Consider the following 24,599-nt stretch of genomic DNA (forward strand, 5'->3'; position numbering starts at 1 on the left):
GACTATGATTAATCATATCACCCGAAGTATTTGCTTCAGGGTGGTATACTACAAGAGGGCCGAAGGATTTCATCTTCCAAACCCGTAATCTCTCTTTTACAAACATGAAAGATTGTGCATGTATGCCACTAAATAAACAATTGAACACTACCAAGATCAACCTGCATCCACTTCTTAGTCTTAAATATTATAAAGTCAAATGACATACCTATACCACAATGTCATATTGACACATCTTTATGAAAAATACAAAATTGCTTTTATTGTTACTTACTGGTAAATTTCTAAATAATACTTAATCTTTTACCATTTATTAGACCAATTTTACAGAGTTATCTAAAAGATGGTAAAATTTAAAAATAGTCTCTCTCTCTCTCTCAATCAGTTAGGATAAATGATTAATTTATGAGAAACAAAGCAGTAATAATTGTCGTTCACATACTTGCCAAAGAAATTTTAGTTATTCTCTATTAATTTAAGGTCATCCTTTTTTATTCGTGAGTGTTCCCTTTCTTCCAATATAGGAGAGACACTGTTTCTCTCTCAATCATCACACTTACTTTTCATCCGAAAACAGTTTCTTTTATACTATACTTTGTTTCATTCAAGCATTAACTTTTAGTTTTACTTGGAACATCTTAAGATTGTGTGGAAGAAATAAAGAAAAACAAGTAAGTTTAAGATGGGTTTCTCTTTAATATAAATTTGTGTGAAAGAAGGAATTGCTGGCTGTGTTTGCTTGTTATGCTCCCTTCTCAATCTTTTTCTCCTTTTCCTGCATAGCCTGTGAAGGAAAGTTGTAAACGAGAACCAGGAGGTGTTGGTGACGAAGACCAGGTTGGGTGGTGGGGAAGGGGGGGAGAGGAGTTTGGGAGATGCCATTGCCAGGTACCATCGGTGAAGGCGATCATCCATGGGGGATCTGAAGCAGACGACCACCGACCTTGTAGACGAGTGCCCAACTGTCGAACAAGGCGGCTGCGCCGCTGATGGCGGTGGTGGTACGGTTGAGGCATCGCTTTCCTCATCCAGCTCTCCCGCCATCACCTTCCCGCAGCGCAAGGCACGGAAGCTCCTGAACTCATCTGGGCAGAAGAGAGAGAACAGGAAGGCCAAGGCTGATGCGATCATCGTGCCCCCTTTGAAGACCCTCTCTGAAGAAGGAGCCATCGCGCTCGCAATCCAGCACCTCAAGGCCTGCGATCCCCTTCTGGGTCGGCTTATCGACGTCCACCATCCTCCCATCTTCCACAAGCAGCACACGCCCTTCCACTCTCTCTCTCGCAGCATCCTCTATCAGCAGCTGGCCATCAAAGCCGCTTCTTCCATCTACTCCCGGTTCATTGCTCTCTGTGGTGTAAGCCTACCGTGATCTTGTTCCCCATCTTCTTGCGTGGATTTTGAGTTTCAGAAGCAAAAATAGTAGTCCTGTATGCGTTGCCTCTGAGATATTGATTCGATTTGATCAGGGTGAGAATGGTGTCGTTCCTGAAACAGTGTTGAGGCTCAGCCCTCTCCAACTTCGGCAGATTGGGGTGTCGGCGAGAAAGGCCGGTTATCTTCATGATCTTGCGGCGAAGTTCTCTGGTGGTCTTCTCTCGGATGCGACAATATTGGAAATGGATGATCAATCTCTTGTGTCTATGTTAACCATGGTGAAGGGAATTGGCCTCTGGTCCGTTCATATGTTCATGATATTTTCTCTGCACCGCCCTGATGTATTGCCGGTGGGTGATATGGGCGTGCGCAAAGGCGTGCAGATTCTTTATGGGCTCAGCCAATTGCCCCAACCTTCTCAGATGGACAAGTTTTGTGATAGGTGGAGACCGTACAGGTCTGTTGGTTCTTGGTATATGTGGAGATTGGTAGAAGCTAAAGGAACACCCATGCCTTTGGATCAACTTCCAAGGCTTGTATAAACTATGTGAGGATTTCTCTTCCACTGCTTCACATAATCACTAGTACGTTTTCGCTTTGCTCATTTGAATGTGTAGAATCTGATTTCTATTCTATTGATCATATTTGGTTTCGGAGATAGTACAAGGAAACGTTTTAAAGCTTTCTATGCCAAATACTTCATCCACATTAAATGTGCTGGATTCTCCAATGTCCTGTTGAATTTGTTTATTTTTACTGCTTTAGCCTCTAAGTTTCTTGTGAGATTCCTAGGCATGCTAAGGTTGTTGATGTTGGTGACACCTTGCCACAATGTTCTGCTGATACTTTGCTATTATGCACAAGTAGATGGGCGGCGCACTTCTTTTCTGTCTACGGTGGTGCCACTGTTTAATGTGCTGATTGATATGCATTATTTTAATGATGTTGATGTTGGTTGGCGAGTTGAAATTTGGCTGTCCTTTAGCACATTTAACCTTGGATGGAAGTTTGCACTGCTGGGTACTAATTGTTCAATTTCACAGAATTTGATTGCTGATCATGGGTTAGGATTGTTTTATTCATTTTCTTATGCTTTCTGACAATTTGATCTTGCTTGCAAGGATATGACAGTGCAATCCATCTTCATATGCAGTCTCAATTTTATTACGTTTTAGTGGCATTACATTTTTATTTTTTGGAAGCGGTTGATTGATAGAGATGTAGTTAGTATGTGTTAATAAATCTCAGACTATACAATCACTGGGAAATTTATCTTCAGCAAGGTCAAAAACAGGAAAAACACAAAAACCATTTGATGACAGGAATCTAGTGCACCAGAAAGTTTATAGTTTATACTTGGTGACTTAACTGTTCAAGAAGCTTACCTGTGTCAACTTGACAGCCTGGGAAGCTTGATTCATTTACCCTATGAATTTTATAAATTTGTTTCTCACACGCTTATCTCTATTGTAGTTATTAATATATATGTGGTCCTGGGCCTATTGTGTTAAAAAATATTATGGATACCAAATAAAGCTAGCTATACCTATATTTATTGGGTTCAAGCTACAATTCAAGATTATATTATCTGTAACTGTTCAAGTCTTCTCTGACGAAGACATGAGTTACTTCAATATTTGGATTAGACCCACATAGTGTGGAGGTGATTATTGGAAGAATATGAACTGGGCTAGTAACAACTTTCAAATGCACCCTTCGCAGCAAAAACTGACGTAGCGCTGGAGTCATGAAAATACAATGAAAGGAACTTGAATAGTGGCTGGAAATCAATGATTTTTATTGAAGCTCTTGAAGAAGTCAAGAAGAAAACAGAGTTTTGAAAAATATCTCTGCGCATTGTATAGATCTCTTACTGAGTGATGAAGACTAAAAGTATAAAATGAAAGAAAGAAAAATGATTTCCTGTCACATATCCGACTCTTCATAGGTAGGCATTTTCAAATGTCTGACCCATGTAGTCACAGATGCATGTACATGCCTGGTGCAGGGTGACAGCCTAAATGCCTAGGCTGAGGCACCTAGGTGTCTCAAACGGAAGATTATTTTTCAAAATATTAAAACGAGAAAGCTAATTTTTTGTGTTTTTCTAACTTCTAGTATTTTATTATTTGAAGTCGAGGAAATTCCAAACCTCACTTTCCCCTTTTTCCCTTTTCCTTTTCTCTCTTCTTTTCCCATTCTTCCTGTCAAGTATGACCGGCTAGATCCCTGCCTAGGCCTCGCATATGCACCATCTAGGCATTGTGGGTCCAGCATGTAGTACCACCTAGCACTTTTAACGACATAAATTCTGATGAGTTTTGTTATGCATTTTCAATAGTAATTGATGGATATTAATGTTTTGTTAGCCAGTATATGTGAGGCCTCCATCTGTAAGTTGCATTGCTTGTTATTGCAAATGGGCCATTTTTCATAAGCATGTGATCAATGTTTTATTGGATGACAATGTTAGATCTTTGTGTTAAGCACTAATGCTGCCTGGTTTTAAGGGGAAAAGAGGGCAAATTCTTTAACCACTTTAGAGGCCATGGTCATGAATGAAATTGTAATTTTGCTTGTCATGGGAATTACAGCAACATGCAGCATGCGTTGCTATTACAGCGAATCAAAATCCTTATGTTGGTTGTAAACTCAGCTGGAGAATTGTCATGATTGATAGGATATTGTGGTATCAGAACGAATTCTCCAAAAGTTCTGATGGTGGTAGAACAAACAGCGTTAATGAAGCTGTTGTTGCCTGTAGTTTTGCTGTTAAAGGATGACACTTCATAAAAAAGGAGATCTGAGTGAAGTTGGTAACCTGAACCATCTATGGATGCCTTATCTATTAATGTGCCATGTGAAGTAAAGTGTCCCTGGTATGCTTTATAGTGATTAGAGATGATATTTTTTGTTTTACATGGAAGGTCCTCCTGGCTTGAAAATTATGTTTCTTATGGCAACTTTAGGTGGGATTTTTTATTGATACTTGCATGAAAATTTATGGTGTCTCAGTAAATTATTGTATTGGTTCTTTCAGTACTCGGAGAATCATTAGAGGCATGTGTTCTTGTTTGGGCAGAGTATTCATGCACACATAGTTTGAGACAAGCAGTCAACAGGAGCCCTTCTCACATACCATTTGTCCATAACCACCACTTTTGTTTGGAGTGTACATGAGATTTGAAACTGTTTGTTCTGTCTTTTTTTTTGTGGTTGGTAAAAGGAAGGGAACAAGGGTGATAATTCCATGTTTGGGCATGCATTCATGGTGCTTCAATAACATTTTATTGTACTTTATATTAATTGTTTTAATTATCTAAGGTTTTGAATTGTTTTATATTTAAACTTATTTATCTTATTAATTTACATTTTAACTATTTTATTTTATTTTTCATTTTGACTTTCAAGCTATAGCAGATGTCTAATGTATTTCATTGCTGATTGGGCATGACCATGGAAGTCCCACTTTGGCTCAATACTTGTGTGAGAGAGAGAGGAACCTATCTGCAATGGCAGTGGCAAGGAGATTCCACGTAGCTGTGTTGCTCAAGGGAGCATAAAGAGGAAGCCCTTCTCCATTTCATCTAGGGACTTTTTAGGGCAACAGTGGAAATGCTTGGCCTTTCTTAGTGGATACTCCGGCCACTTTCCACATGCCGCCAGGAGTCTGACATGTTTGTGAGGCAATTCATGCAAATGTCGATTATGTGTCCATGGACCAGCGAGGGTGTTTTCATTTTTTACCTGTTCAAAATGAGATGGGGTGCTGGAAAACCCATGTCCAAAGGCACTCCATCCAAACAAACAAATATGCCCTATAAGAGATGGAATTGGGAAGTTGTATGTGCACTCAAGCCTTGACAGAAGCTTCGTTCCTTTGTTGCAGCCATATCTGTCAGAGCCAATAAAGCTTTCATCTGAATTTTGCTAAGTAGATATTGTTCTTTGGAGTCATTGAGTCTTAGAAAGGATGGAAGCACTGTTGGTTCTTCAGTTCGTCACATATTTTGCTCATTTATCATGGTTCCCATAGCGATAAAAGAACATCTCACACGATCCATCTCTAACTCATGCATTTGTTGATTGTGGTTCATCACTGGAGGATCCTCTGCTGAATGCATCTCATTATTCTCTTTATGCTGTTCTCTTTCACAACTTACAGAAAGCTTCTCATGCATTTTCTCATTATTCTCTTTATGCTGTTCTCTTTCACAACTTACAGAAAGCTTCTCATGCATTTTCTCATTATTCTCTTTATGCTGTTCTTATCTTTCAGAAAGCTAAATTCTCATACATCGATTCTGCTTTGGATATGTTTTTCAACTTCTGACGTTTGGATCAACTATGTGTTCCTTCGCTAGTCTGTTGGCGTTTATTGCTGTACAAGTGTTTTTCGATCTGTGTTTCATGAACGTTTTGACTTTTTCTGCAGAAAATTGGGAGAGCTACTGAAGCAAAGGATTACTGTTGTGGAATGCTTCAACTTTGCCAACTAAAAGGATCTCTACGTGTGTGAGCGTGATCAAGGAGGATCTGGTGCTTGGATATGTATTTTTCCACAAACTGTTGTTATTTGTTCCTTGATTATGTGTGCTTCTGTAGCGTGAGCCCAATGACTCACTGTTCATCAGGAGTCTGAGGTGTTCTTGGAAGTTGGAACTATTTTAGGCCCCTCATGGTCTTGTCAGCCATTTTATTTAGGTTGATGCCTCTCTCTCTCTCTCTCTCTCTCTCTCTCTCGATACGAACGTCTAGTTAAAGCATACGGTTGCTATTGTTCCCCATTCATAGACAAGCATAGAACAAGAGTTTGTGCCATGAAATTTGAAATCAGATTTTAGATCAGTTCTCATGAACACATTGAGTTGATAAACTGAACGTTAACCAGCTGAGCCAATGGCTGACTGCCAGCCCCCTTTTTCTGTTGGTGCAGCGTTAACTCATGGCCCGGTTTGATTTGGCTCGTGCTCACTTATGTTTGTCTGCAAGCAATGGTAAACTATTTGTCTTGTTTTATATGTGTCATTTTCTGGGCTATTTGGTACGCTTTGGCCTTCTTGAAAAAGCCTCAACTGCATAAGCAGATGCAAGGTTCAAAAATGCGAAAAAAGAACATGAAAATTTGATCTGTAGATTGGGATTGCACGAACTGACAGTAGTAAGACTATTGATTTGGAACGTAGCCAGGTTATGTTGATATACATGGGAGGGAGATACCCGAAAAAGCAGAATTTTCTGGGGTTTATGGTTTGCTGTGGGATTTGGGTGAAGTTATGGTTACTTTTTTCAATTTGAGTGTAACACTTGCTACCATTTGCAGTTTAGAAGTTTAGAGAAATAGTGCTTATAAAAATTGAACTAATGACCAAACTTTTATTGAGTCACTCGTGAGAAATTGAACTGATGTCCAAACTTTTACTAGCCCACTGACTCGACCAGTTACCCTAAGAGGAACATTACGCCCAACTTATAGTGTGTCCAGTGCTGTCGCTTGTTTTAATAGGTCGGCTAAACGAGTTAGCTTTTCCTGAAAGTTTGGCGAAGCAAGCAAGCAAGCAACAAGCGACCATGCTAAAAAAAGAAGTCACTCCAGGGTCTTTGTTCTTACTGTTTAGCTCACTTTGTGGGATAAGTGCCCGACGACTGTCATTCCCATTGTTGCTGTCCTGATCCTGTGCTGACCATTCATCATTTGGATAGGAAGCAACGAACAGGCCTCAACGTCACCATCTATGTCGGAGATACCATGTGTCGCTCGTGCACAAGATGCAGAGAGAAGAGGAGTGGGGCGATGAACGACGATGAAATTTTGGGCTCGGTGCTTTCACTTTACTTTCATATAAATCATAAAGAAGCCATCTTCATGGCTGGAAGTCAGCATCTCCTTTGATGTAGCAATTTTGTAAAGTAATCCTTTGCTTCATTGTCATCGTTCTAAAATGGTGTTTTAGTATCCAAGAGCCCCATAATTGTTAAGTGCATCTCTTGCTTCAGAAATATGCATGGGAATCCGAAAGGAATTTGAACAATGATACCGAAGTTTCGATACAAGCTTTTTGCTTGCATTCATGCGGGCGTCACTAAGCATGGTATGCGTTTAACAAATTCATGGATGCATTAAGCACGAAATGCTTGTTCCAACCGTAATTATGTACTTAAATGGCTTCTGTTTCATGTTTACCAGGAGTTGGAAATGTAGATAATATAATGACGGGGAGTCAGGGTTGCCTAATGCTCATGGAACTCTCTTAACTGATCTACTGTCCGCAGCTCTCTGTCTCTCACTCCCACACACGCACAAATTGACAGGTTGAATCCAGAAAACACTGCAAGGCTTGCTTATTAATACAGGAGAAAGCAATGAAAACTTTACATGCAGACTCTTCCTGAACTTTATTTTATACTGCTTCCCATAGACTCTTTTATGTCTCCGAACACGAAGAAAGGACGTACTTATACCACGCAAGTCTACAAACATACGTACAAAAAGGAACAAGAACCAAGACATGTCCAAAACATGAAGATGGAAGGAAGATCTTCTAACAAGCTCTGTTGTCTGGCATATGGCTATCCATTTTATGCAGAGACATCCGCGCCTTGATTCCCTGACGACAGTTGCCCGTCATGGTTTCATCCGCAGGAATGACCGGAGGCTCATTCAGAAACGCGGAGCCGCTGCTGGTCCACCTGTTATCATGCATCAAAAAGAGAAGAAAGTGGAAAAGAGCAGTTGAAAACTAATAGAGTTTGGTTTACAGAATCAGGAAAAATGATGCCTTGATCTGCAACTGATGACGAATGCTGAATTGCTTACCAACAGTTGTTCTTCTTCTGGTCCTCCACGAGCCTTTCACTGTCCATCTGTACCCTGACTTTTCCCGTCACAGGAAAAGTATGGGATCTTTGAAAGGTGATCTCTGCAGCCTTTCTTGGTGAATTCTCCTGCCATTAGAAAAACCAACTATCGTCAGAGACTTTACGTGATAATCTGGAATCAAACTGATTCGGCATTTAAAGGATCTCAATCTGCTCCTTGATAGCCAGTCTCTTTTTGGCCACAGAATCAAAGATACAAGGCCATCATCCTTTTTCCTCAACCTACCCACTCCCCACATATGAGATGTTACACTAAAAAACAGAAGCGGCGTTCATGGCAGAGCGAGACTTAACCGGTGTCGTCGGTGGCGAGGGGGAAATGCCTCGAAGGTGGTCTTCTTCTGTCTTCTTCTTTGATCTCCAGTAAGCCTCGATCTCCCCTTTGGTGAAGGACCTGTTCCTCTGATATACAGCTACACCAAGGCGAAACAAATTACTAGAAAAACAAAGCAACGTTTCTCCAAACTCCCGAAGTTATGGCCTTTACCTGCTTTAGGATCAACATAAGAATCCCAGCCAGCCATAAGAGACCCCATGATGAGCTCCAACACCTTCTCTTTCCTGGAACTACAAGCTTGAAAAGGAAGCCAAGTTCTTTACTGGTGACTGGAAGCGCTGGGCCATTTATATATATACTGATCTCTCGATAAGGAATGTTTTTGGTGGTAGTCCTTATCCGAAGGAAGAGGCAGCAGCTTCGATGTCCGTTGCAGTGACCGAGTTCATCGCTTTTCCCTTATGGCCGCAGGCAAGGTGTCGAACAATGGAATGCGGAGAGTTGTTTCTTACAGGCGAGGTGGCTCCTCTTCGAGCTCTAAGACAGCATCCTCACGTGTCACCAACTTCGTGCTCCGGACAAGAACGCCACCAGGAAGATTGTGGCTGGAAGTTGGTATGTTCGTAGCAAATGGTTTCTGAAGCATGATAAGCGGTCTGAAAATCTTGATACGAGATCCTTTTTAACGTCAATGTAAATTTTTTGTTCAATATTTGCATTTCATAAGTTGATCTTCGCTACTGTGTTCTGAGTTTGAATTAGTAGCAGCAAGATAAGTTTATTTTTCAAGATTTCGATGGCAGAATCAGGTTTCAACCGCTTCTTTTAGATGCAGACTTGTTAGCATCTTAAAATTTGCAGAAAAAAATTGGGTAGTTGAGTCATGGATACTTGCATACTCATATATGCCTGCACATCAAAATAAACTATTAATCAAGAGGGGACATTAGGCCGTATCATTTCAACCCCATCAGACATTTTAACAATTCATAATGCTTGCAGGGATGTAAATGGCAAGTTACAGAACAATCTTCCTCCCATTAGGAACACTCTCTCTTGTCAAAATTACAGTGACATACCAAGTAATTTCTCTCTATATAGATGAAAGAACTCGATCAAAGTATTATATCCGGTCTCGCTGTAAATCAGTTGGCTACAAGTCCAATCTGAACGTTTTCAATATGTTCCGCTTAATACTTGATACTTGACATGATCTTATCCAATTGGGTTGATTCAAAGGTCCAGACCAACTATTCAAGATTAAGGTTTCTAAAACTAATAAGAATTGTCTATATATGTTTAGCCAACTGGATTTCAATTCGCCTCTGAATTTCTAAACGTAATAACTCAGCCAAAAATAGACTCAAGTATCTGGTTTAGCGGATCCTGACCTACCATGTAATTTAAAAGCTATGACAACTGTTATAGGACATAGGTATATATAAACTTTTGAAGATGTCAAAACATTTTCGACTGAGCGAGAATATTATTTCACTGCCCATGCAAGAGCTGAAGCTCCCCCCCTCCACTTGCCCCCTAAGGTTCAGAGTTACATCGATACTAGGTGGTAAGATTTCCAAGTGCTTTAACTTGAAATACGCAAGACTATTGTCAAGCCCTTTGTATGCTTGAGATGTTATGAGTGAACGGAGTAATAAAATATTAAACCTCGTTGTACAAACCATAGCCGATTCACGTGGTTTGTTGCCTCTAAGGGCATAGTATAGCTGGTCGGGTTAAGGGTTTGTAAAAAGGTAGGTCTCTAGTTCTATTCCTTACGTTCCTGCGTCTTAAGGTGTTAGGGTGCGACATCCAAATTAAAGGGTGCACCACTGCTATCGCTGATACCGATGCAGCCCAGGACCCAAAGGTAGGATGAACTAGGGGAGGGACTTTGGGCCTCGCTCCAGGCAAGATTCATGTGGTTTGCATTAAAACCAGTTTGGCTCAAATTCAAAGTCCCAACTCAATTTAATTAATTTGAATCTGATAGAAACAATAATGTCCGAGTTAAATTGAGTTAAATTGAAGGTTTGACATCTCTAATGGTAGAGAGTGCAGAAGGTGGCATGCACTTTGAACAATTCATCTTGAAGATAATAGCCGTACCTTCAAGATGAAAATGGATGGTGAAGATCACTCAATGCATATGATTTTCAATTCATACAACAGGAGTTCTTTAAATTTTGCTAATTATCCAAATTAAGTGTTTATAGTACACTTAACTGCCAGCAGAACTAATGTTTTTTGCATTTTAGAAAGTTGTTTTTCTTTTATCATCCATGAATATATGATGTTTTCACTCTTGTAAACTACCCATTCCGAGCAGGTACTCTACGCTTGATGCGGTAAATATTGATGCGACATAGTCCATATCTTAAAAAAAAAATCGTATACTTGGTTTGATGCATACATACATGAACAAAATGTTGCAAATATCGCTGAATTTGGCATGATATCATTATGCTGATTATTATACGCTTCTTACTTTAAGTGGGGAAGCTGGAAAGGTTAAGTTTAATTTTTTACCATATCCCTTTTGTTCTTGTTTATAAAGCCCAGCTTAATGTGAATATTGCTCCTAGATTTAATAACGAGATACTAGACATAATTATAATATGTCTCTTAAAATGATGTTTTTAAAACATAGAAAAATAGAGTTTCACCGTCCTAAAAAGCTCAAACATAGAATAATATGTTTGAACTAAGGTCTTTAAGGGACGTTTGACAAATAAAATACTTTATGAGTGTTCCATGAATTTACCCTAAAGATTAGAGCATATTCATGAACACTTAGTTTTAGTATTTCATAAATCTACCCCGTGTCTTTGTGATAGATTCATCAATACTTATAAAATATTTTAATTGCTAAATGACCCCTTAACTTCACACCTTCCACTGCTAAAATCTGAGAACTTAATTAACAATTTTACTAGTTGTGGATATTTGAGCCTTGCCGCGTTTGGATGCTTCCAATTTTAGATATGTAAGATTCCAAAATGTCTAATTTACGAATTTCAAGAGTTTAAATTCTTTATTTGAAAATTTGACAAATGACAACTGGAACTTGCAAGTCTTGACGTTCATGCAATGAGATCCTCTTCTTTGTGGAGTTAGAGACAAATTGATACAAGAATCCTATTATTATTATTATTATCGTTACTATTTTTAATGGTTTTCATGAGCAATTAACTTGAAATATAATTTCATAAGAAATGTAACCCTAGAGACATTTTATGTTGTAGCTCATACTGTGAGAAAATATTCCGTAAAAAGCCCATAAGAAACATGAGAATGACACTATAATATAAATATTCCGTAAAAAGCCCATAAGAAACATGAGAATGACACTATAATATGTATTTTTGGAGTTTGTTCCAGACCTACCTAGTTCGATGAAATTGGACTAGTATTGTACGTTAGATCCATGTGCTAGTTCCTTATCCCCATACCCACTAGCAATTTTTTCATAAAAAGTTACTTTTTACTTTCTTTTTTTTTTTTAAGAATTGATAAACCATCCATGTTCACCTGTTTCATAACGAAAACTTTGAAGAAAATTTTAAAATATTTTACCTAGGCAAGCACAAATTTCCAAGAAGCCAAATGGGTATTAAAAGCCGTGCTCAAGGCAAAATAAGGAAGAACATCTTCGAAAAGTAGGAAGCACTTATAAAATGTATGGAAAATAAAGTAAATACTCGTAACAAATATTTAGGAGAAAAGAAGAACAATTAAAACGCAAAAGTCACCAGACATTCTTGCTAAAAACAGTCTCATTTTTTTTTACCCAATTCAAATAAAAGAACATGGATTGTGGATACCTATTTTTTATATTTTTTAATAAATACTTTTTTTTTTAACAAAAATATCATAGTTAGCAAACTTGGTGAGATGATTCAACTAGGGACTGGTCATAAGTCAACTGCTGACCCAAATGCAACTGGGCTCGATCTTGAATGGGCTCAATATTGCCCAGTTCTAAATTATTTCATTCAACATTGGTTCTAACTATTATTCAAAAAAAGCTATAATTATTTTATCAAAAGCCAACTAATCTAATGCATGTTATTTATTAATTATTAGTTGTAAGTTATCTAAATTGTATTTACTTGATTATTATTTTGTTAATATCTTCGACTTCATATCATTTTTGAGGTAAGAATATCCTAAAATCACCAATAATATAAGATTAATATAAGAAATTGGAAGCCAAATGGATAAAATCGAGGAGGAAGGAAGAAGACATATCAAAAATTTGCTTCTGAGAAAAGGAGGAGAGGTTTTAGAGGCGCCCATTTTATTTTGCGGGGAGACGTCATTTCGAAAGCGCGTTCCCCGAGAAAGCTCTTTCAGTGGGCGCTTCTCAGATCCCTTTGCTCATTTTCGTTCTTGTCGGAAGAAGAGGGTGTAGCGAGCGTGAGAGAGAGAGAGAGATGGTGGCGGCGGAGGATGACCGGAGTGGGGCGTCGCTACCGAGCGCGGCGTGCCCGGACGCCAGGAAGCGGAGGGTGTCGTACTTCTACGAGCCGGGGATTGGGGACTACTACTACGGGCAGGGGCACCCGATGAAGCCCCATCGCATCCGCATGGCCCACAACCTGGTGGTGCACTACGGGCTGCACCGCCGCATGGAGATCAACCGCCCTTTCATGGCCACCGCCGATGACATTCTTCGCTTCCACGACCCCGACTATGTTTCCTTCCTTTCATCCGCCACCCCGGAGACGCAGCACCACGAGCACTCCCGCTATCTCAAGCGTTTCAATGTCGGTGAGGACTGTCCTGTCTTCGACGGCCTCTTCTCCTTCTGTCAGGCCTCGGCCGGCGGTTCCATCGGCGCCGCCGTGAAACTCAACCGTGGCCTTGCCGATATCACCATCAACTGGGCCGGCGGCCTCCACCATGCGAAGAAGAGCGAGGCATCCGGCTTCTGCTACGTCAACGATATCGTCCTCGGTATCCTTGAGCTGCTCAAGGTGCACAGGGTGAGTGTGATCGACTACCCGTCTCCTTTCCCTTCCCCTTTTGACTTTTCTCTGGACGAATTTGGTTGTTCTGTTCTTTTTTTTTTATGTTAGAGTTACTCGGTTCTTGTTCTTTTCCGTCGTCATCAAAATTCTCTTTTACTTTACATGTCAAGAAGATAACACATCGAGCCGGCATCTCCATCGTTCGACTCCCGTTTCTTATTAATTTGTTTTCCTCATTCTATATTTCAATCACTTCGAAGGCTCTCTTTGCTTTTCCCGTTGTGTATTTAATTCGTCAACTTTTACTGTGCAGCGTGTATTGTATGTGGATATAGACATTCATCACGGAGATGGGGTTGAAGAAGCATTTTACACTACTGACAGAGTGATGACCGTATCTTTCCATAAATTTGGTGACTATTTTCCTGGGACAGGGCATATAAAGGACACAGGATATGGAAAAGGACAATACTATGCAATGAATGTCCCTTTGAATGATGGGATGGATGATGAGAGCTTTAAAGGTCTGTTTAGGCCTATCATTCAAAAAGTTATGGAGGTTTATCAACCAGAGGCAGTTGTTCTCCAATGTGGAGCTGATTCACTGTCTGGAGACAGGTTAGGATGCTTTAACTTGTCAGTGAAAGGACATGCCGATTGTCTTCGTTTTCTTAGATCTTTCAATGTCCCATTGATGGTTTTGGGAGGCGGTGGGTATACCATCCGCAACGTTGCCCGCTGTTGGTGCTATGAGGTCCGTTGACTCGAATGTATTTTTCGTTTCTTCTTCGTTTGTTTTTAGAAAAAGTTATGATGGTCATTGAGTTTTTCTGTCTAAGTCTTTTTGAAAAATTTTTTATGCAGACTGCAGTTGCTGTAGGAGTAGAACCTGAAAATAGACTGCCATACAATGAATATTATGAATACTTTGGTCCAGACTATACTCTTCATATTGCACCTAGCAACATGGAAAACCAAAACTCACCAAGAGATCTGGAGAGAATGAGGTAACTTCAGACTTCAGATACACAAGTTTTTTTTTTTTCTCTGTAACCGAAGTACTTGAAGAGGTTTGTGATTTGCTATTGTTTTTGTATTTGGTGCAATAAATTTGCTTTATTTAAGTTTCCATAGTTCTATTCTCACCTTATTCATGAATCTGGTCAAGATTTTTGAGTAGCTAGAAACCCTTGGAAGGCCTTTTACTTGTCCATGTCGGTGTGTGCATGTGCTCATATACATAAATACGCGGGGCAGGAATCACCTGGCCAAGTGTACACTCTTGTGAAAAGAAGTCCTTGGAAGCAACATAATGTAGACAACTTCTTTTACCTGGACATTCATGAAGATAATCTGTTCCTTGACTTCTCGACTGGAAAACGAAATAACAATCCCCAGCATTCATTTAGTAAGTTATTGTTTTGAACATAAATGGGTAAATCAAAAGGTTCTCTTTCCTAGAACAAACAATTCCATACTTCAATTGCACAAACCAAAAATTAACTGCAAGTGCAAGCTAATTGTGGAAAATGATAACAATCTCCCGCATTCATCTAGTAAGTTATTGTTTTGAACATAAATAGGTAAATCTAAATGGAATGCTATGGAAAATTTTTCGGTGTGTGAATTGAAACAATTTCTCATTTTCGATCTTGAACAATTTAAATCACTGCTCACAACGTGGGGAGTTCATGGGTGTAGGAGAAAGTTTATGTTTTCTTATGATTCTTTTTCTTATAATGACAGCAGAAAATGAGTTTCAAAAAATATGACAAGGAATTATAGTCAGATATATTTGTTATAAAAGAACGAGTGGTTAGTCAAACAAAAAGTTGATGGATGAAAGAATGCAAATATTTGTTGGAAGTATTGATTAGAACTAAAAACTTGATATCATAACAAATTTATTCTTGAGCTCTTGTTGTTCATTTTGTATATTCAGTTTGTCATATCAGAAGAATAAATTGGATCAATTTTCTTGAGAAATTTCTTATTTCTACTTCCAACACTTTCCTATCTCCAATGTTGCTATGAGGAAGTGGTTGTGCAAACACACCAGTATAATAGGAAACTAAAGATTCATGGATTGTTAGTATTTGCATCTATCTCTGGCTTTATCTTCTTCTTCTGCTGGCTTCTCCAAAGGAGCTTTTTTCCTACTCTTTCTTGGGAATCTCTCATGCATGTATTTTCTATCATAATAAGCACACTTGTTTTTTCAGGAATGTGTTGCTGGAACATCTATCAAAAATTGAACATGTACCTAGTGTGCCATTCCATCATACAGCTCCTGAGACAAATCCTCCAGAGGAGGTAGGGAAACTATGACTGAATTACATCTATTCAGATAATAAGTTGTTCTTGATATGATTTGTTAAAATTTTAGGAGGATGAGGAGATGGAAGAAAAAACTAAAGCCCGTATATGGGATGGAGAATATTATGCATCAGAATCTGAAGAAGAGCAACACTCTAAAAACCATAATTCCGCTGCAGTTGAACAGTCTGTAGGAAAGCCTGATGAAAGGTAGAAATTTATCTTATCATATTGCAATTCTTGTATACTATTAGAGTATCAACAATGCTCTGTCTTAATCAGCATTTAAAACTCTACTCAGTCCTCAATCTGGTCAAGAATATGGGAAATCCAGGAATTGACCAGACTCAGCAGAGTAATGGTACTACCACACCAAGTAACAAAATTGGTTTAACTGAGTCACTCATGTGAATAATGTATATATATCGTAGACTTGATATCTAGATTGTAGTAACTTCTATGCCTATGTATGTTTATGTGTGTGTGCTTTAGAAAATAGTGTTATGTACATATATATATCATAGTCACAAAAAGCTTTCTCGGGTTTTAAACGGCAAGGTTTTACTCGGGTATAATATGGCGAGCTTGAAAAAAATGGGGAAAAAAGAGAAAAATATGGTACATTTTTAAAAAATTAAGAAAACTAAAATGTGGAAAAAATAAAATAAGTGAGAAACTAATAACGGAAAACATAAAAAATAAGTAGATATGAAACAGATAAAAATTAGAAAATAAAAAAACATTTTGGCATTAAAAAAGTGAAAACAATGAAAAAAGCAAAAAAAAAATGCAAAAAATGCTTTTTTCCCCATTTTTTTCATTTGTAATGTTCTTTTCAAAAAAAGGGTGTTTGTTTAAAGTTTTATACTGCTAATTAATTTTCCGCGTTTTTTGTGACTATGGTACATACATAAATATACTTTATGTGAAAAATGAAGCCATCAAAACCGTGCTGAATTATTGACTTGACTTGATGAGTCATAAGTCATTGAGTCTTAAAAGACCTTGGTCTTAATTAATGTACTGGAATGAACTGGTATCGTGACTCCCTAGTTTGCTGATTTTGATGACTGGCACTGCTTTAAATTAGAGTTGCTTCTAAAAGATTGCCAGAGGCAAGGTTGATTACCTGTCCTCTTGTTATTACTATGAAACAAGTGAAAGTATTGGAGAAAAGGAGTTGCCTCTTTTGACAGTTGGACAACTGAGGCACTCTAACAAATCTACTCTATCAAAAGCACAGCTTCTTTTCTTTGAAGCTTGCTTCAAATTTGTGAAGATCCAGGCTCCTCCTAGAGGAGGGGGAGCATCTTCACAAGTTTTTTATTCTTGAACAGGGAACTCATCTTCTGTGTGAAGCTGATGCAGGAGCAAAGCATGAAAACCCAGATTTAGTTTCAATTTGACTTTTATTTATTATTTTCTTTTATTTGGATCTTGTTCTAGTATTTTAGCGATTGATTTATTGTTACTTTTTTTGGATCCAGACCAAGGATTCATTTTAGGCTATATAAATATGTTTAAAGCCTCATTTGTAATTAGTTTGGAGTTTAATGAATACCCTAATCGTTGTTTAGTTTGCCCTTCTTCCAGTTATTTCCGTTTTGTCTTATATTCCCTTTGATTTTCCTAGTTTAATTTAGACGCTGATTATGGGCTAGAGGAGCAGTCCTCTACCCCACTGCATCATAAGCTCTATGCTTGTCCTAGGGGTGAGCATCTTCGGGATCTTTGTTGTTTGTGAATGGGAAACTCATGTCCTGTGATGGGGACCTTGTTCTTAGTAATTTTATCTAGCTTAGTGTTTCTCTCATTCTTACTACCATCTTGTCTTGACTTTACATTTTTGGACATTAGTATGTTTTATGTTTACAGTAATACTTGTTGATGTGCATCTTGAAATCGTTAGTGAACTCTAACATCAAGTCTCCCAAGCTGATCCATATAGGCCACTAGCGAGTTAATATTTGAAGATGACTTACTGACAAACTTAGCCAAGTAATGAAGAACAACTTGAGTCAATCAAGTTTTGTGATTGATTCAGTGGTTCAGTCACTTCAATTTGCTAAGCTCCAACATGATACAAAAAAATTATTTACGTATATCGCATACAAAAGCATATTTATTTTTGTAGAACACTTAATTTTATTCACCAAGTTCATTGGCACGATCCTTTTCAGTTTTCACTTCCTTCTCTGTTAGGTGAAATTCATGTCTATATATGATTTTGGAAGTCATTATTTAATTGTATTGATTCAATTCATATTGTTAACACATAATGTTATGCTCAGATATCTGGTAAGGATGAAATAGTCATGACGGTGGATGAGTTTTTTTTTTTTTTGCAGTTTTTTTTAATTCTTGACAATGTACTAGCTAGTGTGGGATGATTTGGTCTGTGGCTCGAAGCTTCATACTATATTCCTGATGTAAGTTACAAAGTACAAAGTACAAACAACAGTTGGAGCTTCTAAAGAAAAACTCTAGCTCTTTTCCGTGTGAACTGGAAAATTATGGTGTCTAGTAAACATATATAGCGTTTCAAAATGCTAACTGAATCCCTTCATTTTGACAATGTTTTCAGCTATGAGAATTTTGGTCCTAAACGTGTAGCATGGAGTTATCAATGTTCAGCAACTTGCATTTTAACAAAAACTAACTTAGGTTGTTTCTTTCAGATTTGGATGTAAAATTAGGACAGAAAAGAGTGTTTTTTGCAAAACATAAGATGTAGAAGTTTCAATTTGCTTTTCGTACAATAGAAATTCTTATTAAAGATTGCAGTTATTAGGTATGGAAACAATGGGTCCCTTATTTTTATGCTGTTATTCATGCGTTGTCTTAAAAAATTAATATTATCTTTCTTATGATTTTGCTAAGTATTGTCATCACCATTTATCCTTTTTGTGTAGAGCACTTGCAACAGATGATATAGCACCGGCAAATCCAGTAAAAAATGAAGAACCTTAGAAGGAGAGTTGATTGGAGTAGCCCTTGATTCAGTTAGAATTGTCATGAATCCTTGTCTTGCTGTAAACGTTGAAAATCCAGGACTTGGTAGAATTCGGTGGTATCTTCCTGTTTACCAAATCTTCCGAAGGCAGTTGACGCCTGTTTCTCTCTCTTATTCTGAAGAACCATGGGGAAGTGTAGAATGGACCATTGCCAGCAGCATACTGGACCTGGGAAGAGGAAACTCGTCAATGCACATCGAAGATGCAGACAGGGTGGGAGATTGACTGAACTTGAGCCTGGTTTCAGTGATCTATTGAGACTGGGTAACACGTGTAGACTTAAAATATGCCAGTGAGGCTTGTAGAGTTACTTTTGATCTCATCTATAGAAATATAAAAGCTCCTTCAAATTCCCTTTTTGTTGTTTCTCTCTTTCAAAAGAAAATATATTGGAGATATGCCCATAGGAATGAATACAAATCTTTGTGGGGTCACCGGTCACATTGGTAATGTCTGATTACTTCATGTGTCTTCACCTCTCTCAGGCGTCAAGTTGCATGATGATGGGACTTTTTGCATTTTTTCTGTTGTGGTTTTCATGTGAAACTTCTTTTTTCCTTTTCTCTTGATTTCAACTTTATTTCTGGAGATTACTCTTCCGTAGTGAAAAGGGATGTTGTTTCTGTGAATAAGACATCTTGCTCAATCCCCATCTTCACGGAGACATAATTAAGAGCAGAATGATCCCATCGACTCAGAGGTTTGTACAGATCCAGTTTGTTGTTTCCCTATAGACCTCTCAACTACTATAGTTAGTCATGCATCTGTGTATCCCGTTTAAGTCCTGAAAGAACCAGTAACTAAGGAAACCGAATAATTGGATGAGCTTGAAATGGAGACACAATTTGAAATTTTACTTGATATTGTAGCATACACTCAAAATGGGCGATTTTATTATGAACTAACACTGGATGACAGTGATTATTTTCGCCCTTTCTAGGACCAAAATGATACATTTCACAAGGGAAAAAAGGTAAAATTTATGAACTGTTGGCAATGCCGCAAACACCTTCTGTGCTCTTTGTCAGTAGCATACATTACAAAGCAAGACTCCTGTTTTCTAAGAAAGGAAGACGGACAGAATTCTGCTATTTGATGCACAATCCAAATGTCCAAAAACTTAGAGGTACTTGAAGAGCAGTCCTCCGTGTGCAGCAAAGAATGGTGCAAACACCAATGATTCAACTGCCATGAGCTTGATCAAGATATTGAGAGATGGACCAGAGGTATCCTTTAAAGGATCACCAACCGTGTCACCAATAACTGCAGCTTTGTGTGGATCGGAACCCTTTGGGCCTAAAGATCTAGCATGCTCGGTCGAGCCAGCCTACACAGAAAAGAACATGTATTAGTGATTGTGTATCTCAGCATGCAGAAAGTGAAATGGAACGCTGGATGCCAATATGCAAGTACCGGCATTTCAGATATGCAGGGCATTGAAGCACGACTCAACTAAGCATTAGTCATAAGTTATCCACGAATGATCTTGTTGCAGAGTAGGATCCAAGCATAAAATTGAAGAAACATAAAACCAGACAGATACAGGTGAACATGATGACCCAACATTTAAATTGTTGACAAATGAAAACCACGCCTGAGAGGTTGCGAACCGGAACTTTATTGAAAGCAAAAGTGCAAGACAACCTCTGGGCAATCCTAGCATCTTTCACAGGGAAAGCAGATAAGATCTATGTGATTTACGATATCAGAATGAAGATAAAGAGAAACTGATAGGCTACCTCTATGTATTTCTTTGCATTATCCCAGGCACCGCCAGTGTTTGAAGCTGAGATGGCAACCTGCATAGACAAGCAAAATAGAGTATTATTATAATAACATTTATAAGAAAATATACATGCATAAAGTAGATGTGCTGAAGGAAAGACAACAGCATTCTGAACTACCACATATTCTTTTTGAGCAATATACGAACTAAGAAACAACTTTATGGAGTGAATCTGTACCTGGACACCGGAAACAAGGGCACCAGCCAATAGCCCAGAAAGAGTTTGCACTCCAAAGAAAGTGCCAGCAATCAGTGGTGAGAGTAAAACGAGTGCACCTGGTGGCAACATTTCTCTGAGTGAAGCATCAGTAGAGATCTTCACACAGTTTGCATAATCAGGCTTGACACGGCCCTCCATTAATCCTGGTGTGGTATTAAACTGTCTGCGGACTTCTTCAACCATTTTCAGAGCAGCACTTCCAACACTTTTCATGGTCATCGATGAGAACCAGTAGGGAAGCATAGCGCCCACAATCAAGCCGATAAAGACCTTAGCAGATAGTAAATCAACCGTCTTTAAACTGGCTCGACTTACAAAGGCTCCAAACAAAGCAAGGGACACAAGTGCAGCTGATCCAATAGCGAAACCCTGAAACCAGAAAGTGAACTCGATTACATCACTTGGTGAAGAATCAGCTAGATCAAATTGCAGAAAAATGAGCGGTAAGTAAACTCATAGTTTTGTACCATAGATATGATTGAACTCATAATGAATGGCTAGAAATTCCAGAAAGTTTACATTAAAAATAATACTGAAGAAGCCGAAGTAAAGTACTCACCTTTCCAATGGCAGCAGTGGTGTTCCCAGCTGCATCAAGTGCATCAGTACGTTGGCGGATTTCCCGGCTCATTCCAGCCATTTCCGCTATCCCACCAGCATTGTCACTTATTGGACCATATGCATCTATTGTCAGCCCAATAGCTATGGTGCTTAGCATTCCTAAAGCAGCCATAGCAACTCCATACATTGCAGCCAAGGAGAAACTTACATAAATCGCAATTGCAATTGCAAAAATTGGAATTATCACTGATTTGTAACCCAGAGCGAGCCCAAATATCACATTTGTTGCGGCACCAGTACGGCAGGAGTCAGCAACATCACGCACTGGCCTGAAAATTTTTGTTCCCAATTGGTTAGATGGCAAATCTAGTACCATTCAAAGCTATCTAGAATAAGCAATGGGCCGATAAATCCTACTTAGTGGTCTCTTAACATTTTCTACATGTTTTTGTTCACAGCATATAAGTATGATGTATAACTTATATGGAAATCAACGAAGATTAGTTTAGATTTATTCATGTTTAGATGGCTCATGCTGCAGGATAATGAAAAGCTAGGTTCTTCATTGAAATGGCTACAGCTGAGCTGAGCCAGCATTTTGAATCACAATCTACATAGAGAAGAAAATACTTGCAAACTTGTCATACCCATAAGCATTGCTTGTGAAATACTCTGTAATGTACCCAATGATAAGGCCCATCCAGAGACCAATTGAAACAGAGAAGAAGAGATGCCTGTAACCACAAGACCCAGACATTGTTAAACCATAAAAGGGGTTAGAACTATATTAGACAGCTTTTGTAAAGCCCTCCTTGTACAAGAGAACAAGAAATGAATTTCCAAAAGGTTTACCAGTTCTTCACAGTCTTCTTTGATCCAAGATCAAATAATTCAAAGCTTGATGGCAAAGCAATAAAACTAACAATGGCAATGCCAATAGTCATCAATACAGTGGAGATAATGAGCTGGCGCTTCAGCATGGGCTCAATTTCTTTCTCAGACTTTATCTCAAAGATCTCCGTGGTGAGCAATGTGGTGATCATGCAAACCAGGATACCCATGGAACTGATGATTAAAGGATAAGACATGGCCATGAAGTCATGTTCAACACCAAATGATGAGATTGAAGCAACAAAAAGAGCAGCACAGGAGGACTCAGCATAAGAGCCAAACAGATCTGATCCCATCCCTGCGATATCTCCTACATTGTCACCAACATTATCTGCAATAACCTGCACTTGCAAGGTAAAGATGGAAATTCAATATGCAGTCATGCCCTAAAGCAGATGGTAATGCAAGTGTTGAAAAATGTGCCAGATCGTGAACATGCATCTTCCGGATTAATTTGATGTATAATGATCAAATCAAAAAAGAGATGGAAGAATCTTTCAACAACAATTCCATCACAAATTCCCAAATCCCATACTGACAAAAACTTTATTTTTGCCAATGTATTGAATAGCCATGTTCTGGTAAGCAGAAGGCTCCAAAACTACGAAAGTAAGAAACTTTTTATCGCACAAGAGTAGGATTGCCATGATCATAACAACAACAGAAAGGATATATCTATGGACTAGTATCAGCACAGAGGGTGTTGCTAAATTACAGGGGAAAAAAGCCATAGGAGGCAGAAGTCCATGGAAACTTACAGCTGGATTTCGTGGGTCATCTTCAGGAATGTTTTTCTCCACCTTCCCAACAAGATCAGCACCAACATCTGCAGCTTTAGTATATATTCCTCCCCCAACTCTTCCAAAAAGAGCCATTGACGAACCACCAAGGCCATAGCCAGTAATTGATTCATAAAGCCCCTCCCAATCATCTCCATAGTACCATTTGAAGACACAAATTGCAATATAGAGTACTAACAGCCCATTGGCAGCAAGCAAGAATCCCATGACAGAACCAGACCTGAAAGCTGCCACGAAAGCCTTGTTGACCCCCTTTCTTGCCTCTAAAGTTGTCCTTGCGTTTGCATATGTTGCAATTTTCATGCCAAGAAAACCAGAAAGTACAGAGGTTAATGCACCCAGAAGGAAAGCAATGGTGCTGAAAATGGCATTTGCAAGGGCAGGTTTACAGAGCTTTGTTTCATCATAGGCACACGGTTCTGATTTCGTACTGAACCCTTTAACTGAACCAAGGAACAGGAATATAATTCCACCAAAGACAATCATAAAAACTCCAAGATACTTGTACTGAGTAAACAAAAAGGAGGTTGCTCCTGCACATTGAAAAAACAACAGTTTGAGAAACTTACTGAATATGTAGCTAAGAGGAATCAAACATTTCATATTCAGTCTGCTGCCAAGATGAAAGGTCAAATAAATTGTCGTTCAGCAAAAATCTAGCTTCCTCTGAAAACAAAATCAAGCTTCATGGTATAAATGGATAGAGAAATAGGAATATGCCCTTCAGTTGACAAAATCAAGCTTCAATTTGTGACATTTGAAAAGGGAGAGTGCTAACCGTTGAAGAAAGGATACACTTTAAAAACTAAATTGAATTATTCATACCTACAGAAATGGCGTTCTGAATCTCACAACACTTAGATACAGCTGTATTTCCATCCACACCTTCCTCTGCTTCATTTTCCAACAGACCCTCCAAAGGCCCGCCATTCAATGCACGTGAAGTTGGAGAAACCGTAATTCGGGATACCAGAAACCATTGGTACAGAGCAAAGCCGATTCCGACGATGGCAGTCGCCGGAATGAAGACATATGCGAACAGTTCTCCCACTAGAGCGTAACTCATTTTCTCAGACACCAAGAGCCAATTCATCCAGTCGCAGAACGCAGTACTCGCACCACAGAATTTATAGAACTTGCAGAGGAAATGTCAAACAGGATGTGAAAAATGGACTACGCAAACGATGATATCAATTCAAAATAAAGAACCAACGATGTGATCAATGACGAAATCATAGGACCCGGAGAGAAAAACCAGGAAGTATTGCAATCTGTGTGCCATGACTTCTGTATCAGATGGAATTTGAATCTTGACGTGGATGATACAACATCATTAGTAAAACAAAGTAAATCTTCGTAGGAGTCAACTGTTCGAACTTAATTTCAACAATGCGCATTATGTTTTTGAATTCCTGGATCGAAGCTAAGACGTTAAGTTAAAGCCATTAGTTTTGGAGTAGCTCAAAGTTTTGCAATTCTCTAAGTTGTTCCAAGTTGGAAAATGC

At 38.7% G+C, this 24,599-nt stretch overlaps 4 protein-coding genes across 5 annotated transcripts; 2 read left to right on the forward strand and 2 right to left on the reverse strand.

Moving 5' to 3' along the window:
• The first annotated feature begins 726 nt into the window (after positions 1 to 726).
• LOC116264582 (DNA-3-methyladenine glycosylase 1-like) lies at positions 727 to 6,080 on the forward strand. Of its 2 annotated transcripts, none has more exons than XM_031644885.2 (3): positions 727 to 1,357; positions 1,470 to 1,961; positions 5,813 to 6,080. In XM_031644885.2, exons 1-2 carry the CDS (start codon positions 914 to 916, stop codon positions 1,917 to 1,919), a joined length of 894 nt encoding a protein of 297 aa, XP_031500745.1. In that variant the 5' UTR covers positions 727 to 913; the 3' UTR covers positions 1,920 to 1,961; positions 5,813 to 6,080. The 2 variants fall into 2 exon arrangements, with proteins under 2 accessions (XP_031500745.1, XP_031500746.1); XM_031644886.2 differs by having other exon boundaries at positions 728 to 1,357; positions 1,470 to 1,924.
• A 1,611-nt stretch (positions 6,081 to 7,691) lies between these two features.
• Positions 7,692 to 8,867, reverse strand: LOC116264868 (uncharacterized). The gene is made up of 4 exons (XM_031645306.1): positions 8,744 to 8,867; positions 8,551 to 8,669; positions 8,195 to 8,322; positions 7,692 to 8,067 (listed from the first exon to the last, which is right to left on the reverse strand). Exons 1-4 carry the CDS (start codon positions 8,790 to 8,792, stop codon positions 7,920 to 7,922), a joined length of 444 nt encoding a protein of 147 aa, XP_031501166.1. The 5' UTR covers positions 8,793 to 8,867; the 3' UTR covers positions 7,692 to 7,919.
• A 3,947-nt stretch (positions 8,868 to 12,814) lies between these two features.
• LOC116264824 (histone deacetylase 6) lies at positions 12,815 to 19,191 on the forward strand. Its single transcript, XM_031645234.2, has 6 exons — positions 12,815 to 13,521; positions 13,820 to 14,260; positions 14,371 to 14,513; positions 15,729 to 15,819; positions 15,893 to 16,032; positions 18,735 to 19,191. Exons 1-6 carry the CDS (start codon positions 12,970 to 12,972, stop codon positions 18,790 to 18,792), a joined length of 1,425 nt encoding a protein of 474 aa, XP_031501094.1. The 5' UTR covers positions 12,815 to 12,969; the 3' UTR covers positions 18,793 to 19,191.
• A 516-nt stretch (positions 19,192 to 19,707) lies between these two features.
• On the reverse strand, positions 19,708 to 24,180 carry LOC116263769 (pyrophosphate-energized vacuolar membrane proton pump 1-like). Its single transcript, XM_031643550.2, has 8 exons — positions 23,920 to 24,180; positions 23,053 to 23,627; positions 22,256 to 22,635; positions 22,051 to 22,137; positions 21,402 to 21,732; positions 20,801 to 21,211; positions 20,576 to 20,635; positions 19,708 to 20,163 (listed from the first exon to the last, which is right to left on the reverse strand). Exons 1-8 carry the CDS (start codon positions 24,158 to 24,160, stop codon positions 19,957 to 19,959), a joined length of 2,292 nt encoding a protein of 763 aa, XP_031499410.1. The 5' UTR covers positions 24,161 to 24,180; the 3' UTR covers positions 19,708 to 19,956.
• Positions 24,181 to 24,599: the final 419 nt, after the last annotated feature.

Source organism: Nymphaea colorata, chromosome 11 (genome assembly GCF_008831285.2).
Source record: "Nymphaea colorata isolate Beijing-Zhang1983 chromosome 11, ASM883128v2, whole genome shotgun sequence".
NCBI classification, from domain to species: domain Eukaryota; kingdom Viridiplantae; phylum Streptophyta; class Magnoliopsida; order Nymphaeales; family Nymphaeaceae; genus Nymphaea; species Nymphaea colorata.